Source organism: Pogoniulus pusillus, chromosome 25, assembly GCF_015220805.1.
Source record: "Pogoniulus pusillus isolate bPogPus1 chromosome 25, bPogPus1.pri, whole genome shotgun sequence".
Lineage (NCBI taxonomy): Eukaryota > Metazoa > Chordata > Aves > Piciformes > Lybiidae > Pogoniulus > Pogoniulus pusillus.
This window is the reverse complement of record NC_087288.1, coordinates 2,168,377-2,191,641: the sequence shown is the minus strand read 5'-3', so window position 1 is coordinate 2,191,641 and position 23,265 is coordinate 2,168,377. Positions and strand designations below refer to the sequence as shown.

General features: G+C 49.0%; 1 protein-coding gene across 2 annotated transcripts in view; it reads right to left on the bottom strand.

The window, feature by feature from the left end:
• SMAP1 (small ArfGAP 1) overlaps positions 1–23,265 on the bottom strand; it is a 66,789-nt gene that overhangs the window by 7,869 nt on the left and 35,655 nt on the right. The window contains exons 5-8 of one of the 2 annotated variants that reach the window (XM_064164159.1): positions 16,718–16,795; positions 15,040–15,120; positions 7,210–7,294; positions 1,709–1,836 (exon numbers count right to left, since the gene is read on the bottom strand). In XM_064164159.1, coding sequence (XP_064020229.1) covers positions 1,709–1,836; positions 7,210–7,294; positions 15,040–15,120; positions 16,718–16,795 — 372 coding nt within the window. The remainder of the gene's footprint in view (positions 1–1,708; positions 1,837–7,209; positions 7,295–15,039; positions 15,121–16,717; positions 16,796–23,265) is intronic. The other variant, XM_064164160.1, reaches the window with a different exon arrangement.

The following is a 23,265-nucleotide window of genomic DNA, read 5'->3' as shown; positions in this document are numbered from 1 at the left end:
TCTGCACAAGTCCCTTCCAACCTCTAACACTCTGTGACTCCCATTGCTCCAGCACCTTTCACCAGTGAGCAGCATAAATAATAAGCTGCAGTTAGATGATGGAAGACAATTAGGAAATCATTAAGGAGATTACAGCCCACATCTCACTAATCCTCTCCTGGGTGGTGAGGACCAGAGCAGAGTTGAAACAGAAGACAGAAATGCTTTGAGATAAACTGCTGCAACTCAGAGCAGCACTGCTGGAAAAGAGGCTGAAGTAAACCTTCAGCTGAGCAGCTTCAAGCAGCAACGTTCCTAAAATACTTTGTTCATCACTGGCTGAAAACCTTCAAGGTAATTTAAGTCCCTGAGGGAAATGAAACCCTACTGCAGTCTGCAACTGGGAAAATAGGCTCAGGCTGTCAGGTTCTGGCTGCTCTTGCACCAAAGTGTTTGGTAGAGGGGTGAAAGGCAGGTGTGGCTCAGTGCTGCTCACACATGCACAGATTCTAGCTCTGAGTTTACTCACTCTGCACCCAAACTGGATGTATTAAAGCCTCCAGGAAGCTGGAACTGGGATGCTGCTTTTCACAGCTGGCTCTGCACCTCGTTTCTGCCATAAGGTGGTAGGATAGCAAACAAGAAGCACTCAGGTAGTGTCCTCTCTGCTACTTCCAACAGAGACTTCCAGAGGAGAGAAGAGGAATCCAGACTCACATTTTTCTGTGTATTTCAGCTAACACAGTCAAAGCCAAATGCAGCTCTACAGCTCATTTCCCTCATCATTCTGAGGTAGCTTAGGGCAGGGTGGCAAGCTTGCTCTAGCTGGAGTTTTATGGTCAGAAAGAGGAGCCCTCCCCAGCCTGCTGCACAAACTGAGCCCTGAGCAACAAGTGAGGCAAGGGAGAATAAAGTATAAAGAATCAAGATTATAATCAAACGTGGACATGCTTTGAGGTGAGCACAACATTATCCTGTCCATTCAGAATTCCTTTCCAGCACCTTCCCTTTCATTTTATCTCTTATGGAAAGTACTGGACAAAGAGAGACAAGGACAAGCCACAGTCCCCTCATCATCCTCAAGGAGTCACATGGAGAAGACAAGGGGTAATGGGGACAAGTTACTGCCTGGGAGATCCCCATTGGACTCCAGGAGAAAATGTTTCCCCATGAGAACAGTGAGACACTGGAATCATCTCCCAAGAGCAGCAGTGGATTCCCCTGCACTGGACAATTTCAAGACTCAGGGGTGCTGGGGCAGCTCATTTCAACTCCACTATCACCTAGAAAGGTTGGCCCAGATGAGCCTTGGGGTCCCTTCCAACCTGTCAGTCTGTGATGCTGTCTTAAGCATGACTTAAAGCCCAGTAAGCTGAGAACAGACAACAAAAACACATTCAATAGCATCTGATAAGGCACAAGACAAAGAAGAACACCACTGTGGTCTCTGGAGGTCCCTTCCACCTCTAGAGTTCTGTGATTCTGTGACTACCATCAGCAGGGTAAGAGAGGCTCTAATGTAGCTGGGCACCCAGCAGGACCCAAAGGCAGACCAGATTACCTGCTGATTCTGTATGGAAGCTTGGAGAGGTGACAAAGGGACAGCTACAGTCTCCAGCCAGCAGAGCAGAGAAGCCTGCTTCACTTCTGCGTGAGGAACAATTCCCTGCAGGAAAACGTGTCCCTGCCTGCATGTATTTGCTCACCTGTGTCAGGGAATAGCTCTTACCTGAGCAGGAGGTGCAGCAGCTGCTGGTAAAGGGTTAGAGATCATTGGACCAAAGATGTCCAGGTCATCGCTGAGCGCTGTGACGGCAGCAGTGCCTCCGTTGGGGACAGAGGCTTCGGCTGGGCCATCTCCAAGAGAACACAAGAGAATCACACTGGCACTCAGCCCTGGGCATGTTTTGAACAGCAGCAGGGGGAAGAGAGCTGCCTGTTCCCTCCTAGCCCATCCCCAGCAAAGCTCTAGGCAGTTTCTGAGCTAAGGCATTACCCACTCTTGCACCTGGGAAAGGACAACCCCATGGCCAGGACAGGCTGGGGGCTGTCTGTTGGGGAGCAGCTCCAAGGAAAAGGACCTGAGGGCTCTGGTGAACAACAGGATGCCCATGAGCCTGCAGTGTACCCCTGGGGCCAAGGAGGTCAAGGGCATCCTAGAGTGTCTTGGAAGGGCTGTGGTTAGCAGGTCAAGAGATGCTCTCCTGCCACTCTACTCTGCCCTGCTGAGGCCACATCTGGAATGCTGGGTCCAGTTCTGGGCCCCTCAGGTCAAGAAGGACCACAGAGAACTGCTTGGAAGAGCCACAGAGCTGCTGCAGGCAGTGGAACATCTCCTGTGAGCACAGGCTGAGGAATCTGGGGCAGAGAAGCCTGTGGGCTGCTCTCATTGCTGCAGGGCAGTGGCAGGAGGGCAGAGCCAGGCTCTGCTCAGGCATGGCCAAGGGCAGGACAAGCAGCAGTGGGGGCAAGCTGGAGCAGAGGAGGTCCTGTGAGGGTGGCAGAGCCCTGGAGCAGGCTCCCCAGGGAGGTTGTGGACTCTCCTCCCCTGGAAGCTTTCAAAAGCATCCTGGATGCCTTCCTGTGTGCCCTGCCCTGTGTGACCCTGCTCTGGCAGGGGGGTTGGACTGGATGATCTTGTGAGGTCCCCTCCAAGCCCTCCCAGTCTGTGATTCTGTGAGAAGACAGAAGGCTACTGTGCTTCAGAAAAACAAACCAAAAACCAACCCAAACCCCAACCCAAGCAACCCCAAAGAGGAAAACCCTTCAAGCCTTCCCCAAGGACAGCCACACCAACACGGCAGTGCACAGCTCCTTCTTCAAGTGTCCTTTTCAAGCACAGCAACGTTTTGGGTGAGAATTTTAAGAGAGAGCTTACTGAGAAGGCCCAAACTTGGCAGGCATCTATCAGACAAAACCCTCTGATCTGCCTCCCTGCATATAAATTGGTATTTCAGGATTCATAAAGTTATTCCTGATGTGCCAATTTACTCGAGGGAGCAGAGCTGAGCCTTGCATTAGGAGAGCAGTCTACCCCTCCCCCTTCTGCTGAAGTACCTGGCACTGGCTTTATTCTCTAGCCCCACAGGAGCCCCCCTGCCAGGCACACTGGGCTCATTATCCATCAGAACCTTCAGCTCTTGCACTGCACAGAGCTAACATTAGAATCAGGGAATTGTTTGGGTTGGAAAAGCCCTTTAAGATCACCCAACCATTGTCTAACTACCAAGTCTGGTTCTATGCCATGTCCCTCAGCACCACATCTCTGCCTCTCTGAAACACCTCCAGGCACTGGGATGCAGCCACCTCCCTGGGCGGCCTGTACAAGGCTTGAAGAACCTTTTCTGTCAAGAAATTTCTTTAATACCCAACTTAAACTTCCCTTGGTGCAACTTGAGGCCATTTCCTCTCATTCACTGCTCTCTACAACCACCTGAAGGGAGGCTGTAGCCAGGTGGGGTTGGGCTCTTCTGCCAAGCAAGCAGCAAGAGAAGAAGGGGACACAGCCTCAAGTTGTGGCAGGGGAGGTCTAGACTGGATGTTAGGAGGAAGTTCCTGGCAGAGAGAGTGATTGGCATTGGAATGGGCTGCCCAGGGAGGTGGTGGAGTCTCTGTGGCTGGAGGTGTTGCAGCCAAGCCTGGCTGGGGCACTTGGTGCCATGGTCTGGTTGACTGGCCAGGGCTGGGTGCTAGGTTGGACTGGATGAGCTCAGAGCTCTCTTCCAACCTGCTCGATTCCACGATGTGATTCCATGACTCTGCCTCCTGTTCCTAGGGAGAAGAGCCAACACCCACCTGGCTCCCACCTCCTTTCAGGAAACTGTCTCCCCTCGGCCTCCTTTCCCCAGACTCAACACCCCCAGTGCCCTCAGCTGCTCCTCACCAGACCCTTCACCAGCTTCCTTGTCCTTCTCTTGACCTGCTCCAGCACCTCAATGCCTTGCTTGTAGTGAGAGCCCCAAAACTGAACCCACTACTCAAGGTGTGGCCTCACCAGTGCTGAGTATAGAGGGACAATCCCTTCTCTGGTCCTTCTGGCCACACTGTTTTTGATCCAGTCCAGGATGCTGGTGGCCTTCTTGGCCACCTGAGCACACTGCTGGGTCATGTTCAGGCAGCTGTCAACCAGCCCCCCTAGGTCCTTTTCTGCTGGGCAGCTTCCAGCCACTCTGCAGTATGAAATGTAACATTTCCTGGGGTTGTGACCCAAATGCAGGACCCAACACTTGGCCTCGTTGAACCTCCTACCCCACTGTCCTTGGCCCAGCCAGCCAGCCTGGACCAAAGATAGTGGCAGTTTAAGTAATAAGCTTCTTTTGAGGCTATTCTACTGAGAGGCAGCTCCACAAAAACCTCTCCCCCAAGATTCACTGCTTCAGATCTATTTAGGAATGTGCTGTGCATAATTTCCAGGCACAAGGATTGCCTGGCATTAATAATTGAACCTTCTCATTTCCTCACTGAGGCAGCACATGTACTGAACACTCTCTCTCCCTTTCTCATGTTCCAAACAGCTTCAGTGTCCCCTGAATGTGAAAAAATAAACCCCAAACCAACCCAACCCCCCAAGTTTCAAGACATCAGAGTGAACAGTGGAGTGCAGTCATTTACTAAAACAAGCCTTACAATGTCCACAAGGGAGCAGATCTGCAAGAAGCCAGCACCAGCATTTGTCAAGTGTTTAACATGCTGCTGATCAATCAATACCACAGCACCCCAGGTCGTTGCTGGCTGGCTCCTGCAAGAGGCTGATTTGTGGATACCTTTCACCTCTGAATGCATTTTGCACCAAAATAGGCATTTCCCTGGCTGCAGCAGCGCAGAAACCACTGCACAACTGCTCTTTCCAGCACTCTACCAGCAGCATTAACAGATAACAGAATGACAGAACCACAGAATCAAGCAGGCTGCAAAAGACCTCCAAGCTCAGCCAGCCCAACCTAGCACCCAGCCCTGCCCAACCAACCAGACCATGGCACTAAGTGCTCCATTCAGGCTTGGCTTCAACACCTCCAGCCACACAGACTCCACCACCTCCCTGGGCAGCCCATTCCAGTGCCAATCACTCTCTCTGCCAGCAACTTCCTCCTCACATCCAGCCTAGACCTGCCCTGGCACAGCTTGAGACTGTGTCCTCTTCTTCTGGTGCTGGCTGCCTGGCAGCAGAGCCCAACCCCATCTGGCTACAGCCTCCCTGCAGGCAGCTGCAGACAGCAATGAGCCCTGCCCTGAGCCTCCTCTGCTGCAGGCTGCACCCCCCCAGCTCCCTCAGCCTCTCCTCATAGGGTTTGTGTTCCAGGCCCCTCACCAGCTTCGTTGCCCTTCTCCAAACACCTTCCAGCACCTCAACATCTCTCTGCAATGGAGGAGCCCAGAACTGGACACAGTACTCCAGGGGTGGCCTGAGCAGTGCTGAGCACAGGGGCACAAGAACCTCCCTTGTCCTGCTGCCCACACTGCTCCTGAGGTCTTCTCCAATGATTCTATGCTAGATGGAGCTGAAGTGATCTCTCTTTCAGTGCTACCTGAAGCAGCCTGCTGCAGGCAGTAATTAAAAGGCAGCTCTGTCAATGAAGCAGGCAGTGCTGCTCTCGTTAGCACACCCAGCGCTGCGAGCTGATCGGGCTGCCTTTCCATTTGTTATTCAAAAGATCTTTAAAGCACTCCCTCCTCTAAAATGATGGGGTGGGAACATCCAAATCATCAACTCTGCCCTCTGCATAGCTCTCTGAAGAAGCACAGCTGTTCAACACCAATTACAAAGCTCTTTCTCTTGCGTATCACATCCAAAGTTAGCCTGTGAAATCCGACTGCATTATGGAACCAGAGAACTGTCAGGGTTGGAAGGGACCTCAAGGATCATCAGTTCCAACCCCTCTGCCATGGGTAGGGACACTTCTCACTAGATCAGGTTGCTCAGAGCCACATCCAGCCTGCCCTTAAAAACTTCCAGGGATGAGGCTTCCACCACTTCCCTGGGTAACCTGTGCCAGTGTCTTACCACTTTCATGCTGAAGAACTTCTTCCTAAGGTCTAATCTAAATCTCCCCTCCTCTAGCTTGGATCCATTCCTTCCAGCCCCATCACTACCCAACATCCTATAAAGTCCCTCCCCAGCTTTCCTGCAGGCCCCCTTCAGATACTGGAAGGCCATAATAAGGTCTCCTTGGAGCCTTCTCTTCTCGAGATTGCATAACTCCAACAGCCTCAGCCTGTCCTCATAGGAGAGGAGCTCCAGCCTGCTGATCATCCTCATGGCCCTTCTCACATCATGAAACTTATGGTGTCTAGCAACAGCACAACAGGAAATGGTTTCAAACTGAAGGAGAGCAGGGTTAGACTGGATTTTAGGAAGAAGTTCTTCAGTGGGAGGGTGGTGAGACTCTGCAACAGGTTTCCCAGGGAGGCTGTGGATGCCTCCTCCCTGGAGATCATAGAATCATAGAATCAAGCAGGTTGGAAGAGACCTCCAAGATCATCCAGCCCAACCTAGCATCCAGCTCTGGCCAATCAACCAGACCATGGCACCAAGTGCCTCATCCAGTCCAACCTAGCACCCAGCCCTGGCCAATCAACCAGACCATGGCACTAAGAGCCTCAGTCAGTCTTTTCTTGAACACCTATGTTCAAGAATGATGTTCAAGGCCAGGCTGGATAAGGCCTTGAGCAGCTGAGTCTAGCTGAGAGGTGTCCCTGCCCACGGCAGGGGTGTTGGAGTGGATGATCTCTGAGGTCCCTCCCAACCTAAGCCCTTCTATGGTTCTCTCACTGTCCCAAGCCTGCTGCTAAGTGGTGACAGTCAGTCCCCAGCACTGCCATGCTCAGTGCATCAGTTGTTCCAGGGAAGCAGTCAGGCAGCTTCCTGTTCTTTTAACTCATACAGGACCTTCATGATCTGAAGCACTCCACAGATACACAATTGAGATGACCTCAGCATTGTCATTACCGTGAACATCGAAGCACCACAATCCACAAAGCCTTTTGAAGCTCACTTTGATAGCTTCCCCTTCCCACAGGAGCTCATTATTCTCCTTAGCAAAACACAAGCACTGACACAACCACATCCCCGAAGCATTTGCCTTTATAGCTTCAAATCCACAGGCTCAGCCTTATGGTTTTCAAATTCCTCCCCGAACTACGTGGGAGCACAGAGTGAAAACCAAAGTGTGGCCATTAAAAAGCCAAGTACCCGTGGGTTGATTCAAAAGGAAGGAATTGTGTACTGCTTACCAAGTCCTAAAAGGTCAATTGTGGGTTCTGATGACTTTTTGGGACTTGCTTTAGCTTCTGATTGCTGCTCCTCTTTCTTCTGCGGCTTTAGAAGGAAAAAACACAAAACAAACACAGGTAACCTTTCTGAGGAGAGAGTGCTTCAAAGTCCTCGTAAAGATGCTGCTCCAGTAACAGAAGTGAAACAAATAAAGCTCTTTTCTGCGTTTGCTTATCATAATGCATCTGATTTGTAATGAAATAAGCTGCAGTTATGGTTGTAAGGCATGTGGCATAATGACTCTGAAACATTCTCCTTCTATCTTCACTGCTGGAAAACAAATCTGACTTCCAGGATAGCTTAAAAAGAAGCTGAGATCTTCAACTGAACCACTGCACATCACACACTAGGCAAGGACCTGCCCATAATTTGATTTCTCCACTAATTTCAGCCCCCCAAACCACAGAGTTCTGCAGCACTTAAGAGAAAAACCTTCAAGCTGTTAAAAGCTTCAGGTGAAAGATTAGCAGCAGGCTGATGACATTATTTAACCTGCCTGAAAAGAGCACCTGCAGAGCTTTCAGACTTCACAGATGGACACCATCTCTGTTCCTGATCTTTGCTTTTGCAGACCTGAAGGCAAATGACACAAAACACCTACAGGATGGCTGAGGGCTCATGCTCAGCCAGTGTGAGTCCTGCCTGACCAACCTGATCGCCTTTTATGATCAGATTCCTGCCTGGCAGGCTGTGGATGGAGTTTACCTGGACTGCAGCAAAGCCTTTGACACTGTCTACCACAAGCAGCTCCTGGCACAGCTGGCAGCTCATGGTTTGGACAGATTCACTCTGATATGGGTCAGGAACTGGCTGGAGGGCAGGCCCAGAGAGCGGTGGTGAATGGTGCCACATCCAGCTGGCAGCTGTCACTACTCGAGTGCCCCAGGGATCAGTGCTGGGCACAGTCCTGTTCAATATCTTTATTGATGACCTGGACCAGAGGATTGAGTCCTCTATCAGTAAGTTTGCAGATGACACCAAGCTAGGAGCGGCTGTGGAGCTGTTGGAGGGTAGGAGAGCCCTGCAGAGGGACCTGGCCAGGCTGCATGGGTGGGCAGAGACCAAGGGGATGAGACTGAACAAGGCCAAGGGCAGGGGTCTGCACTTTGGCCACAACAACCCCAAGCAGCACTACAGGCTGGGGCCAGAGTGGCTGAGAGCAGCCAGGCAGAGAGGGAGCTGGGGGTGCTGGGAGAGAGGAGCTGAGGATGAGGCAGCAGTGCCCAGGTGGGCAGCAGAGCCAATGGCATCCTGGGCTGGCTCAGGAGCAGTGTGGGCAGCAGGACAAGGGAGGTTCTTTTGCCCCTGTGCTCAGCACTGCTCAGCACTCAGCACCACCTCCCTAGGCAACCCCTTTCAGGCTCTCACTACCCTCATGCTGAACAACTTCTTCCTAACATCCAGTCTGAATCTATCCACTTCTATCTTTGCTCCATTTTCCCCAGCTCTATCACTACCTAACAGCCTCAGAAGTCCCTACCCAGCTTTCTTGTAGCCCCCTTCAGATACTGGAAGGCCACAAGGAGGTCACCTGGGAGCCTTCTCTTCTTCAGACTGAACAACCCCAACTGCCTCAGCCTGTCCCCATAGCAAAGGTGCTCCACTTCTCTGATCACCTTTGTGGCTCTCCTCTGGATTAGCTCCATCAGGACCATGTCCTGTCCTAAGTTACTACTGCAAGCAGCTCTCCTCCTCTGAAGCAAGACATCAGTCATTGCCAGGACAGCTGCCCAGGGCAGTTGCCTGCTCCTGTTTTCCTGCCTTGCTATTACACATCAAAACTCCTTCTCTGCACATCCTCCTCACTGTTCTGTTTCAGTGAAGCACTGAGAGGAGCCTGGAATTCAGGGTTTCACACACATCTGACTACCCATGCATTTCTTATTTCTATCCCCTACCTTAACTACAAGAAGCATTATGAAGGCTTTAGGAAGATCCATCAAATCATTCAGTGAAAAGCACTTTTTGTCTTACTTAAATGCAATTTCCAGTTTACTCAGTTGAGCTCAGAGATGCTTCTATGGTTACAGAACAAGTCTTCCTTGGCTCTTGTTAGGCAGGAATTGTATGCTTTGTGCATCAAGTAATTGGATTCCTTCCCTCTTCATTACCTGCTTGCAATAAAACTTGCAAGACAGCATAAACACTTGAGAGTTTCCACATGAGAAAGTAATGGTACTAATTTACTCTGAGCTTGCAATAGGTTTGTAGATACCATTTCTCCAAACAGCTCATAGACTTCTGCTGCAACAGCTTCATCTGGATCTGTTTCAAGCATTACAGCCCAGAAGGCCTGGGGTGCACCCAATGCAGTGTGGCCAGCAGACAGAGAGGGGATTCTGCCACTCTGCTCTGCTCAGACCTCACCTGCAGGGCTGTGTCCAGCTCTGGAGCCCTCAACACAGGAAGGACATGGACCTGATGGAGTAGGTCCAGAGGAGGCCAAAGAGATGCTGCAAGGGCTGGAGCACCTCTGCTATGAGAACAGGCTGAGGGAGCTGGGGGTGTGCAGCCTGGAGAAGAGAAGGCTCCAGGGAGACCTCAGAGCTGCCTTCGAGTACCTGAAGGGATCCTGCAGGAAGGCTGCAGAGAGACTTTGCATAAGGCTGTCTAGAGACAGGGCAAGGGGGAATGGTTTCAAGCTGAGGCAGTTCAGGGTTAGACTGGATGTCAGGAGGAAGTTCTTCACTACCAGGGTGGTCAGACTCTGGAACAAGTTGCCCAGGGAGGCTGTGGCTACCTCCTCCCTGGGGGTGTTCAAGGCTAGCCTGGATGAGGCCTCGAGCAGCCAAGTCTATTTTAGAGGTGTCTCTGCCCATGGTGGGGAGGTTGCAGTATATGACCTCTGAGTTCTCTCCCAACTTAAGCCATTCTATGATTCTAGCTCATGGAACTTGGTTAGCTAAACCAGAAGCATCCTGCTGCTGATCCAATAAAATCTATTTATAACAGAAAGAATCTCTAGGAAGAAATCATTCTGGAGTAGAAAACTCAGAGAGATCCCTCCCAAAGCTGCAGCTGATCCAGTGCCCCATGACAGCAGCTAGAGATTAGATTAGGCTGGAAGCATTTTGAAGGCATCTCAGTTTGCAAGCTCTGTAATGCAGTAACTATGGCTTGCAGTTTCACAAGCTGTTTTAAACATTTGCAGGTTTAGAACCACAATCTGTGGTTATTGTGGTGATTATGGTTATATGAACTCAGCTCAGATATTTCTACTCTGTTTCTATTGAGCTCATTAGCCTGGGCTAGACTGTGATAATGTAGCTGAATTAATTCCAGCTCCTTGTTGAACTGTTTTCTTGTACAGCTGCCCTTCTGGAAACCTTTTGAGTCACACATCACACAGCATCAGTGTACCCACGTAGAACTAAAAGGTCTCCTGCCCTTGAGGAGAGGTTGATGGAGCTGGGGGTGTTCAGCCTGGAAAAGAGAAGGCTCTGAAGAGACCTAATAGACCTGAAGGGGGTACAAGAAGGATGCAGAGGGACTGTTTGCTAAGGCTTGCAGGGACAGGATGAGGGGCAATGGTTTGAAATTAGAGGAGATTTGGATTGGATGTAAAGATCATCCAGCTCCAACTCTCCTGCCACGGGCAGAGACACCTCCCACTAGCCCAGCTTACTCAAGACCTCATCTATCTTGGCTTTGAATTCCTCCAGGGAGAGGTCACCACAACCTCTCTGGGTGACCTGTTCCAGTGTCTCACCACTCTCACAGTAAAGAATTTCTTCCCTACATCCAGTCACCAGGGCATAAGGTGAAGTTTACCACAAGCAAGCAGGAGAACCCTGCTAATTCCATCTGCTAATGGAAAACCCAGGACAGGCTTAAGTTTTGACCCTGAACTGAGCAGACTGAAAACCTCCAACTGAAAACCCAGGACAGGCTTAGGTTTTGACCCTGAACTGAGCAAACTGAAAACCTTCAACTGAAAACCCAGGACAGGCTTAAGTTTTGACCCTGAACTGAGCAGATTGAAAACCTCCAACTGAAAACCCAGGACAGGCTTAAGTTTTGACCCTGAACTGAGCAAAAACAGAACTGAGGAGCAAGTTAAACCAAGCAACCTTCTGATCACAAATAGTTGGGTGAGTTAAGAAGTCACTTTCACCAAAGCAGCCCAAACCCCAAGCTTCTTCTCACAGTTTTAAGGCTCTATTTTAGAAGTACATAGAAATATTGTTCTGCTGCAGAGCAGACTCGAGAGGATCAAGCTGAAAGAGAGAACATGCACTGGGCTGAGATAAAAACCACAATACCCTTGCTGGAGTTTAACTAAAAGGACAAGCAATCTTCCTCTTCCCATCTGACAGAAGGGGAAAAAAAAGGCTTTTCTTTCAATTGCTTCCACTCCAATATCTATTTCTTTGTTTACAGCTCCCAGTGTGTAATAAGAGCCAGGCCAGATTCATTTCATGAAGTCAGACTATTTTTCAAGGTAATCCTCCAACATAAGGCTCCTTTGTTACCTGCTAAAGGAATGAACTGCAGAGTTTTGGGACAGCTCTCCCCTTTAATTTGCCTCTTCCCAGATTAACATTAAAAGCAACCCAAGAAGCCCAAATAATCTGATCTCTTCCCTCAGCCTGAAAAGGTATGGTGAGAAATCTAAAACCAGGCTGGGGCAGGTCCATGAAATGCAGACTCAGACAACAAGAAGCCTTAAACCCCTTCACCTTCTGTGGGAGTAGAAAGCAGGCAAACAGGTTGCCTTGTGTCTTATCAAGGGCTCCTAAATCCTGACTTCTTACCACATTTTATCTACTTAAGTCTGAATATTTTGAAAACAAGGACTGGGAGGATAAATAAGGATACAGATTCAACCAGAGGACAGTTTTCCTGTTCCTGGGATAAATACCTGATTGCTCATCTGGAAGAAAGGACATTTGTATTTTATATCAAAATGCAAAGGAAAAAGAATGACAAATGAAACCACTCTGAAAAGAAAATAATGTGAACAAGTCCAGGAAAACCTGTGGAGAAGTGTCCAGGTGATTCCAGACAGAGAGCAGCAGCTGACATCAAAAAGCATTTGTGTTGGAAAGGACTTCCAAAGCTCAGCCAGTCCAAGCCCCTCTGCAGTCAGCAGGGACATCCTTCACTAGATCAGGCTGCCCAGAGCCCTCTCCAGCTTCACCTTGAATATCTCCAGGGGTGGAACCTCAACCACCTCCCTGGGCAACCTGCTGCAGTGTTCCACTAGCCTCATGGTGCAAAGCCTCTTCCTAACATCCAATCCCAATCTCCTCCTCTCTCGTTTCCAGTCATTGTCTCTCATCCTGTCCCTGCAGGCCTTTGTAAACAGTCCCTCTGCAGCCTGCTTGTAGTCCCCTTCAGCTACTGGCAGGCAGCAGCTCTCCCTGAAGCCTTCTCTTCTCCAGGCTCGACACCCCCAGCTCCCTCAGCCTGTCCTCATAGCAGAGGTGCTCCAACCCCCTGAGCATTTCTGGACACTCTCCATCAGGTCCATGTCCCCATGAGGGAGGTTCTCCTGCCCTCTGACCATCTCCATAGCCCTCCTCTGAACCCACTCCAGCAGCTCCATGTCCCCTTTATGCTGTGGTCTTTGAGAACCCTTTCAGTGAAGAAGTTTCTTCTAATATGCAGCCTACAGCTTCCTTGGATCAAGCATATGACTAGATTTGTACAACTCCACTAGCCAGCACTTTAAACATTGTTACTGCCACCCATGAATACACTTTCACCTCTTCCAACATGGCTATGGACATCCTTTCCCAGCAGCTCTGTGAAGCTACACAGAACAATCCCTTCCCACTAGCTCTGTGAAGCTACAAAGTTTGCTTCTGTGCTAACTTCATCCAAAACTACTTCTCCAATTCCAGAAAGGAAAAATGAAGAGATATTTGCATTAAGCAGGGATTTATTCCCCCCCCTCCCCTCCAAGTGTGCAGATATTTTTGTATCTTCTTTCATTAAGCAAAGCAAACACATTTTATTGGAAAACTTAACTGGGAATACAACTGCAATCACAAAGTATGAACACACCACATGCTTCCTAATTGTAACATAGCACTGCTGGGGAACCAACTGACAGATGGAGACTGATGTATGCTGCAGCCTACACTGCAGATCAGCAGACACTGATGGACTGACATCAGCTGAGAAAGGACAGCTGTCTTAGAAGGAATGCTTGCAATTTATACCTAAACTACCCATTCCATTTCTGTTTAAGCTTAGCTCTCTACAGCAGCACACACTGAGTTGTGCCTACCTTGCCAAGGCTGCTCCTTCTGCTTTCCTGGAGCTGCAGAAAGAAGCTCCTTCACTGCTTTCTCTGCCAGGCTGTGTTCTTTAGGTTCAAAGAATGGCTTGGATTGGAAGGGACCTTAAAGAGCATCCAGTTCAACTCCCCTGCCATGGGCAGGGACACCTCCCAGCAGCCCAGATTGCTCAAGGCCTCATCCAACCTGGCCTTGAACACAGCTGTCTTAGAAGGAATGGTTGCAATTTATACCTAAACTACCCATTCCATTTCTGTTTAAGCTTAGCTGTCTACAGCAGCACACACTGAGTTGTGCCTACCTTGCCAAGGCTGCTCCTTCTGCTTTCCTGGAGCTGCAGAAAGAAGCTCCTTTACTGCTTTCTCTGCCAGGCTGTGTTCTTTAGGTTCACAGAATGGCTTGGCCTAAAGAGCATCCAATTCCAACTCCCCTGCCATGGGCAGGGACACCTCTCAACAGCCCAGGCTGCTTAAAGCCTCACCCAACCCGGCCTTGAACATGCCCAGGGAGGGAGCATCCACAGCCTCCCTGGGCAACCTGTGCCAGCGTCTCCCCACCCTCACTGGAAAGAATTTCTTCCTCATCTCCAGTCTAAATCTGCCCTCTTCAAGCTTCAATCCTTTCCCTCTCATGCTATCACTACAGGCCCTTGTAAAAAGTCCCTCCTCAGCTTTCTTGTAGCCCCCTTCAGGTACTGGTAGGCTGCTCTAAGGTCTCCCTGGAGCCTTCTCCAGGCTGAATAGCTCCACCTCTCTACGCCTGTCCCCATAGGGGAGGTTCTCCAGCCCTCTGATCATCTTTGTGGCCTCCTCTGGATCTGCTCCAGCTATTCCATGTCCCTCTTATGCTGGGGACACAAGAACCGGAGGCAGTGCTGCAGGTGAGGTCTCAGCAGAGCAGAGGGGTAGAATTCCCTCCCTGTGCTGCTGCTCTCCCCTGCTTTGGGCTACCAGTGACCAGTGCTGGCTCACGTTTAACTTTCCATCAAGGGACACCCTCAAGTCCTTCTCCTCCAGACTGCTCTCTAGCTGGATACTTTCCAGTTACCTAGACTAGATTTACTACTTCAGTTCTGCAAAACAGACACTTTGGTTTAAGAAGGATTCATTTGTGAAGGCACCATGAAGTGCTCTATAAAACTGCAAATCTGTGCAAGAACAGCATCTTAACAACCTTAATTAAATCACAGCTTAAATCTTAACTCAAAATCATAGAATCACTCAGGGTTGGAAGGGACCACAAGGATCAGCCAGTTCCAACCCCCCTGCCATGGGCAGGGACACCCTACCCTAGAGCAGGCTGGCCAGAGCCCCATCCAGCCTGGCCTTAAACACCTCCCTGGGCAACCCCTTCTATGGTCTTCACTTCCTTCTTCACTCCAAACATTCTCCTCATAGCGTGGTCCTCTGCAAGGAGCAGCACAGGGATTGGTGTGGATTAGTGGTCATACACACACATCAGTGGACACACAGACACCCAAAACCCCCTCATTTTTGACCTATCTGCTGAAAGCTCTTTAAGTAGCTGCAGAAAATCTCTTCTTACCTTTTCAGCTGCTAACTGCTTTGAGGGCTTTTCTGATTCTCTCTCCTTCTTCTTCTCTTCTTTCTTTTTTTCTTTTTCCTTCTGCAAAAACAACACCAACAACAACCACTAAAAGAAGGCATTTTGGCAGTACTCAACAACACTGCATCTGAATGTCCACAGTCTTGGAGGATAGAAACAGAGAGATTCAGTTGCAGCCTTTCGAGTCGGCTTCTATCTGCTCTGCTTCCAGAAGTGACTCATTTGTGTTCAAATGGCATAGCTAAAAATACTTCAATTCTGACAATTCTCACAAACTGAGCTACTACAACTTTCAGAACTCAACAGGTTCTAACATAGTACTATGAAATACACTGCTCAGGCTGAGAATTCAGAAAGCTCTCAAGTGTACTACTACTAAAACCATTGGAACTTTGGGGAATTCAAGATGTTTACTACTCCATTCCACCTGCTCATCTGCTTTTGCATAGGCAGAAGGGTAAAAAGAAGGAGGGTTGCTTCTCCTAAGCTAAGCAGATCTAAAAGACAAGAAGAGTGGGTCCAGAGAGGTCTGGTGAGACCTTACCTGGAGTGTTGCATCCAGCTCTGCAGCCCTCAACACAGGAAGGACATGGACCTGATGGAGTGGGTCCAGAGAAGTGGCACAAAAATGATCAGGGGGTTGGAGCACCTCTGCTACGAGGACAGGCTGAGAGAGCTGGCAGTGTTCAGCATGGAGAAGAGAAGGCTCCAGGGACACCTAATAGCAGCCTGCCAGTAGCTGAAGTGGGCTCCAAGCAGGCTGCAGAGGGACTGTTTACAAATGCCTGCAGGGACAGGATGAGGGCAATGGCTGCAAACTAGAGCAGATCTGGACTGGATGTTAGGAACAAGTTCAGCACCACGAGGGTGGTGGAGCACTGCAACAGCTTGCCCAAGGAGGTGGTCAAGGCCTCATTCCTGGAGGTATTCAAGGTCAGGCTCTGAGCCCTATCAAACCTCACCTTGAATATCTCCAGTGATGAAAGCTCAACTACTCTCCCTGGACAGCCTGTTCCAGTGTTCCACCACTCTCACGGTAAAGAACTTGTTCCTAAAATCCAACCTAAATCTCCTCTCATATCAAGCCACTGCCCCTCCTTCTCCAGGCTGAACACCCCCAGCACCCTCAGCCTGTCCTCGTAGCAGAGGTTCTCCAGCCCCCTGACCATTCTTGTGGCCCTGCTCTGGACCCACTCCATCAGGTCCATGCCCTTCCTGTATTGAGGGCTGCAGAGCTGGATGCAGCACTCCAGGTGAGGTCTCACAGAGCAGAGTGGGGGATCACCTCTCAATTCTCTATCTCCAAGAACACTGAATGGACAATTTAATTCTCAAACAAGCAAGGCACATAAAAAGCTCACACCAAAAACTACTCCTGAGGACAACCAAACTGAGGAGACAGGACAACAGCATTCATGGCCAATGAAATGGTGTTTCCACATGTTAGTGACACTGAACCAGAGCAGAACACATGGAGGTTAGCAATCACATGTGCTTGGTCCTGCTCATTTATCTAGCCCAGAAAGCCAGGAGAGAAGTCTCTGAAGTGCCTGAAGGATCCCCAGCAATCCAGCTTCTCTGGTGAGCTCCATCAAGTGACAGAAATGGAAACAGCTGTGCAAAGCAGTAACCTGAGTTAGCCCTGAACACAAAATACCTCTGCTTTGCTCTTCTCAGCAGCAGCTTGCAGAGAAGGAGAGGATGCCAGAGGCTGAGCAGCATCAGAAGAGGAGATCTGTACAACACAAGAGGAAAGAAAGGAGAAAGAAAATAAGCCAGAAGAGCAGGGCAGGGAGGGAGCAGAAAGGGCTCACAGACATGATTTCCATTTGTCTTTCAATCATCTCAACGGTGGGAGAGAAAAACCAGAGAAGAAACAAAAAGAGGAGACAAAGTCTTTATTTTCAGTTTGGTTTTAATCAGTGTGATTTTTTCAATGCAAGCTGTCAGGTAGCACTGAGTGACTTCTGATGAAACTCACTAGGACAGAACAGAAGAAAATGAACCTCAGCTAAGATCATATCACAGGCCTAAGAAAAATAATTAGGTTTCATCCATTGTGCAGTTTTATCCAGAGTGACTACTGAAATATTAATGTCCTGAAGCATGAAGGCAATACTGTCCCAGAGGAGGTAGGGGGGGAGGGGGAAGGGAATAGCTTTGTTCTTGTTCACTCTAATAGAATGTTTTTATGAAGAGGAATGCAAATCAACTCTGAAGTTATACATTAATTAAAGTTCTAATTAACTCTTCCCTAAGAGCACTACGAATGAGTAAAGAGCTTAGAGTTAACATGAAACCATATTCCAGCAGTAGGATGCCAGACTTTCCAGACAGGTGATACCTCTCTTTCCCAGGAATCAGGCTCAAAAACTGCTATTGGCACCTCCACACTCCCAGAACTACCCAAAAGGCAGAAGTTATACAGAGAATCATAGAATCAGGCAGGGTTGGAAGGGACCACAAGGAGCAGCCAGTTCCAACCCTCCTGCTATGGGCAGGGACACCTCACACTAGAGCAGGCTGCACACAGCCTCATCCAGCCTGGCCTTAAACACCTCCAGGGATGAGGCCTCCACCACCTCCCTGGGCAACCCCTTCCAGGCTCTCACCACTCTCATGCTAAACAACTAAAAGAAGAGTTAAATTTAACCCAATTTTCACCTCCAGAATTAGGGATCAGAAGCCTCATTTTTTATTTCACTGATTAGAAAGCCTCAGGTTCTTAGAAGAGTTAAATTTTAACCCAATTTTTACCTCTAGAATGACAAACTGGAAGCCTCACTTTTTAATCTGCTATTCTGAAATCCTCAGGTTATTAGAACAGTTAGAGATACATCTGCTGCAAGGAAGCAATCCCTCAGATTGTGGTTGCTATAGGAACCCAGGGATCCTGTTTATTCTGATTCCACTCCATTGGAACCAAATCAAGATGTCAGAATGAAACTGGTTAGGTCCCTGCATATATTAAACTAAGAGCTCCAACATCATCTTCCTTGCTAAGATTTCAGTTAAGTGCAAATAGGTGAGATTGGGATAATGGAACATCTTGGGTATGCTTGCAGCTTTCTAAGCATAGAATCAAGCAGGTTGGAAGAGACCTCCAAGATCATCCAGTCCAACCTAGCACCCAGCCCTATCCAATCAACCAGACCATGGCACTAAGTGCCCCAGCCAGCCTTGGCTTCAACACCTCCAGCCACACAGACTCCACCACCTCCCTGGGCAGCCCATTCCAATGCCAATCACTCTCTCTGTGAAGAACTTCCTCCTAACATCCAGCCTAGACCTGCCCTGGCACAACTTGAGACTGTGTCCCCTTGTTCTATTGCTGGTTACCTGGGAGAAGAGGCCACCCCCCACCTGGCTACAGACAGACCATTAGCTAAGGGTCTGTGAGGTACTGGACAGGTGAAATGCCAGTAAGGAGCAGCGGCTGACAAGTTGTGTGCTGCCGGTTTGTATTTCCAGTAAACCTTTGTTCTCAAAACTGCTGCAGTGATGAAGTGGCTCATAAAGCTGCTCTCAAAAAGAGATTCATTAGCCTGTCAATAAATGGCAAACGAGAAAGCAACTGCTCAGTGACCTACTTCTCCATTTGTGGTCAGGAGTGGGAGTGCCGAAGTCAAGACTAACTCCCTGGATCAAACCACTCACCCGCCCGTGACAGGTACCCACATCCAGCTCTCCTGCCCTAAGTGCTGCACTCAGGCCTGGGGAAACTGCCTTTAATTAGCTGAAAGCCACAAATGCACTTGAAATATTTATGGCAGACCCCTGGACGCCCCTCACCATGGCCAAGCTGCCTTTTAATAATCATTTTCAAAGTGTTCTGAAGGAGACTGAGATCACTGAAAAGCAGCACCGTGTAATCCTAGCTCGAAGTAACATCTTGGGAGGGGTTAGGTGGTACTTATCAGCCTTTGTTTATTTACATATACATTGTATAGATCTTCTTTAGTTGAATAAATATCTTATAGATGCTGATTGATATATAAATAAATAATAGCAATATGTCAGACACATTACTTAAGACTTATTTCTATAAGCTCGATCAGGAAAGGAAAAATCTACTCCACGCTTGAGTCCCAAGACCCAAAATCCTGTTGTTTCAGTAGAAAAAAAAGATGAAAAAAAGGATAGAGTAGAAAAATAGGATAGAAAAAAGGATAGAGTAGGAAAAAAAGATGGAGAAGAACAAGGGATGGAGAAGAACAAGGGATGGAGAAGAACAAGGGATGGAGAAGAACAAGGGATGGAGAAGAACAAGGGATGGAGAAGAACAAGGGATGGAGAAGAACAAGGGATGGAGAAGAACAAGGGATGGAGAAGAACAAGGGATGGAGAAGAACAAGGGATGGAGAAGAACAAGGGATGGAGAAGAACAAGGGATGGAGAAGAACAAGGGATGGAGAAGAACAAGGGATGGAGAAGAACAAGGGATGGAGAAGAACAAGGGATGGAGAAGAACAAGGGATGGAGAAGAACAAGGGATGGAGAAGAACAAGGGATGGAGAAGAACAAGGGATGGAGAAGAACAAGGGATGGAGAAGAACAAGGGATGGAGAAGAACAAGGGATGGAGAAGAACAAGGGATGGAGAAGAACAAGGGATGGAGAAGAACAAGGGATGGAGAAGAACAAGGGATGGAGAAGAACAAGGGATGGAGAAGAACAAGGGATGGAGAAGAACAAGGGATGGAGAAGAACAAGGGATGGAGAAGAACAAGGGATGGAGAAGAACAAGGGATGGAGAAGAACAAGGGATGGAGAAGAACAAGGGATGGAGAAGAACAAGGGATGGAGAAGAACAAGGGATGGAGAAGAACAAGGGATGGAGAAGAACAAGGGATGGAGAAGAACAAGGGATGGAGAAGAACAAGGGATGGAGAAGAACAAGGGATGGAGAAGAACAAGGGATGGAGAAGAACAAGGGATGGAGAAGAACAAGGGATGGAGAAGAACAAGGGATGGAGAAGAACAAGGGATGGAGAAGAACAAGGGATGGAGAAGAACAAGGGATGGAGAAGAACAAGGGATGGAGAAGAACAAGGGATGGAGAAGAACAAGGGATGGAGAAGAACAAGGGATGGAGAAGAACAAGGGATGGAGAAGAACATGGGATGGAGAAGAACATGGGATGGAGAAGAACAAAGCATAAATCTGGTTTGCAAGAATCCCTGATTCCACAGCAATAACTGTCTGCTGTGATCACTGCTCTAATTTGTCAGGTTGAGTCCATTTGTTGTGTTACAATAAGAGAAAAAAGCTAAAGAATGAGTTTCAAGAAAACCTGGCCCATAGTGACAGCAATTAGCAGGTCTGGGGAGCAGACAGCAGGAAAGGCAGAAAATATCTTTCTTTAACTCAAACTCAATGAAAAAAGACATTTGAAGAAGCAGCTGCCAAGAGTCAGACTCAGCTCCACAACCACTAAAGGCAGGGGAGCAAAATCTCACCCACATCTGACAGCATGGGCAAAGCAACCTGAAGTTTGACATCAAAATCCAAGCAGCTGCCTCCAGTCACCTTCCAGAAGCCAACTAAGGAAGCTTTCACTATGCTGTTTCAGGGTCCCCAATACAAGGGAGACAAAGATCTGCTGGAGAGACTTCAATGGAAGCTATGAGGATGATGAAGGGACTTAAGCATCAATGCTATGAAAAGAAACTGAGAGCCCAGGGACTGGTTAGTCTGGAGAGAAGGCTGAGAGGGATCTGATCAATGTCTGAGGAGTGGGTGTCAGGTTGAAGGAGCCAGGCTCTGTTTGGTGGTGCCCAGTGCTAGGACAAGGACCAACAACTGGAACACAGAAGGCTCCACCTCAACATGAGGAGAAACTTCTTTACAGTGAGGGTGACAGAACCCTGGAGCAGGCTGCCCAGAGAGGCTGTGTGGAGTCTCCTTCTCTGGAGACATTCAAACCCCACCTGGATGTGTTCCTGTGTGACCTACCCTAAGTGGGCAGAGGGTTGAATTGGATGATCTCTAGAGGTTCCTTCCAACTCCTCTGGGCTTCTAAGAGCTACTAAAGTAACACATCAGCACTATGCTCTGGGCAGCTGCCAACCAGGATGTCCTGGCTCACTGGGGCTTTAAAGTAGCAGATAAAGCTGACAGCAAGCCCTGCAACCAGCCATACGTGCTGCTACAAAAAAAAGAAGAAACTTGGAGTGCTTGTGTGTGTTTCTGGTAATTAACATCTGAATATTTCATTCTGGCTTTTCATTTAAGAGCAGTTGGGTCTTTCCAATAAGAAGCAAACTGAGAATTGCCTAAAAGAGGGAACGAAACCAAGGAGCTGTTTCAGTTTTCACATTTACAGTCACACCCACAGAACTTTGATCATGTTTCAGACCCAAAGACTGGTAGTCATTTCACTTCTAGCAATTCTTGAGTCCCTTCCCATTGTTTGTGCTTTGGGACTCCTTTTAAGAAAGCTGACAAAGTAAACCCAACCATTTGGCATGATGAAATTCAATACTGCAGATGTGCACCATGAATCCAGCTCCCTGTCCCTTTTACATGGCAGTGTGCTACCTGCCCTCATTTGCAGATGACACCAAGCCAGGAGCAGCTGTGGAGCTGTTGGAGGGTAGGAGAGCCCTGCAGAGGGACCTGGCCAGGCTGCATGGGTGGGCAGAGGCCAAGGGGATGAGACTGAACAAGGCCAAGGGCAGGGTTCTGCACTTTGGCCACAACAACCCCAAGCAGCACTACAGGCTGGGGCCAGAGTGGCTGAGAGCAGCCAGGCAGAGAGGGAGCTGGGGGTGCTGGGAGAGAGGAGCTGCAGAGGAGGCAGCAGTGCCCAGGTGGGCAGCAGAGCCAATGGCATCCTGGGCTGGCTCAGGAGCAGTGTGGGCAGCAGGACAAGGGAGGTTCTTGTGCCTACCCGTGCTCAGAACTGCTCAGCACACAGCACCACCTCCCTAGGCAACCCCTTTCAGGCTCTCACTACCCTCGTGCTGAACAACTTCTTCCTAACATCCAGTCTGAATCTATTCTAGTTTGAAGCTGTTGCCCCTTGTCCTATCACTGCAGGCCTTACAGAATGGTTTAGGTTGGAAGGGACCTCAAAGCTCATCCAGTTTCAACCCCTGTCACAGGCAGGGACACCTGCCTAGTGCAGGTTGCCCAGGGCCCTGTTGAGCCTCACCTTGAATATCTCCAAGGATGGAACCTCAATCACCTCCCTGGGCAATCTGTTGCAGTGTTCCAGCACCCTCATGGTGCAGAACTTGTTCCTAACATTCAATTTAAATCTGCTCTCCTCTAATTTTCAGACATTGTCCCTTGTCCTGTCCCTGCAGGCATATGCAAACAGTCCCTCTGCAGCCTGCTTGGAGCCCCCTTCAGCTACTATCAGGCTGCTGTTAGGTCTCCCTGGAGCCTTCTCTTCCCCAGGCCGAACACCCCCAGCTCCCTCAGCCTGTCCTCATAGCAGAGCTGCTCCAATCTCCTGATCATTTTTGCAGCCCTCCTCTGGACCCACTCTATCAGGCTCATGTCCTTCCTGTGCTGAGAGCAGCTCCAGAGCTGGACACAGCACTCCAGAGCTGGACACAGCACTCCAGGTGAGTGCTCCAGCAGAACAGAGAGGCAGAACCACCTCTCTTAACCTGTCAACCACACATCCTTTGATGCAGCCCAGGACACCACTGGCTTTCTGGGCTGCAGGTACACACTCTTGGCTCGTGTCCAGCTTCTCACCCACCAGCACCCCTAAAACCTTTTCTGCAGGGCTGCTCTCAACCTCATCACCCCCCAGCCTGGATTAACATCAAAGGTTACCTTGACATAAGCACGGGCCACAGGTCAATGCACTAAACTAAGTTTCAGACAACTGATTTGCAGTTGCACAAAAATCCTGCTCTTGGTGTTGTCATTCAGCCTTTTCTAAAAGAGGATCCAAGGTAAAGTGACAGAAGCCTTTATTAAGCTTCCATTTAAATATGAGATTTAGGATGCTATCACTCAGAAGATTCAAGAGCTTCAAAAAGGAGACTGTTACCAAGTCACAGCAACCTTCCCTCAGGAAATCAGCAGCCGAATCAAATGCAAAGGTGCCCTCGAGTGGCCATGTTATATGCACACAACATATGGGGAAGCAACCTCAAGGAAGAGCTCATTTACAGAATCACACAACTGTAGGGGTTAAAAGGAACCTCCACAAATCAAGTCCAATGCCCTTGCCAAAGCAGGATCA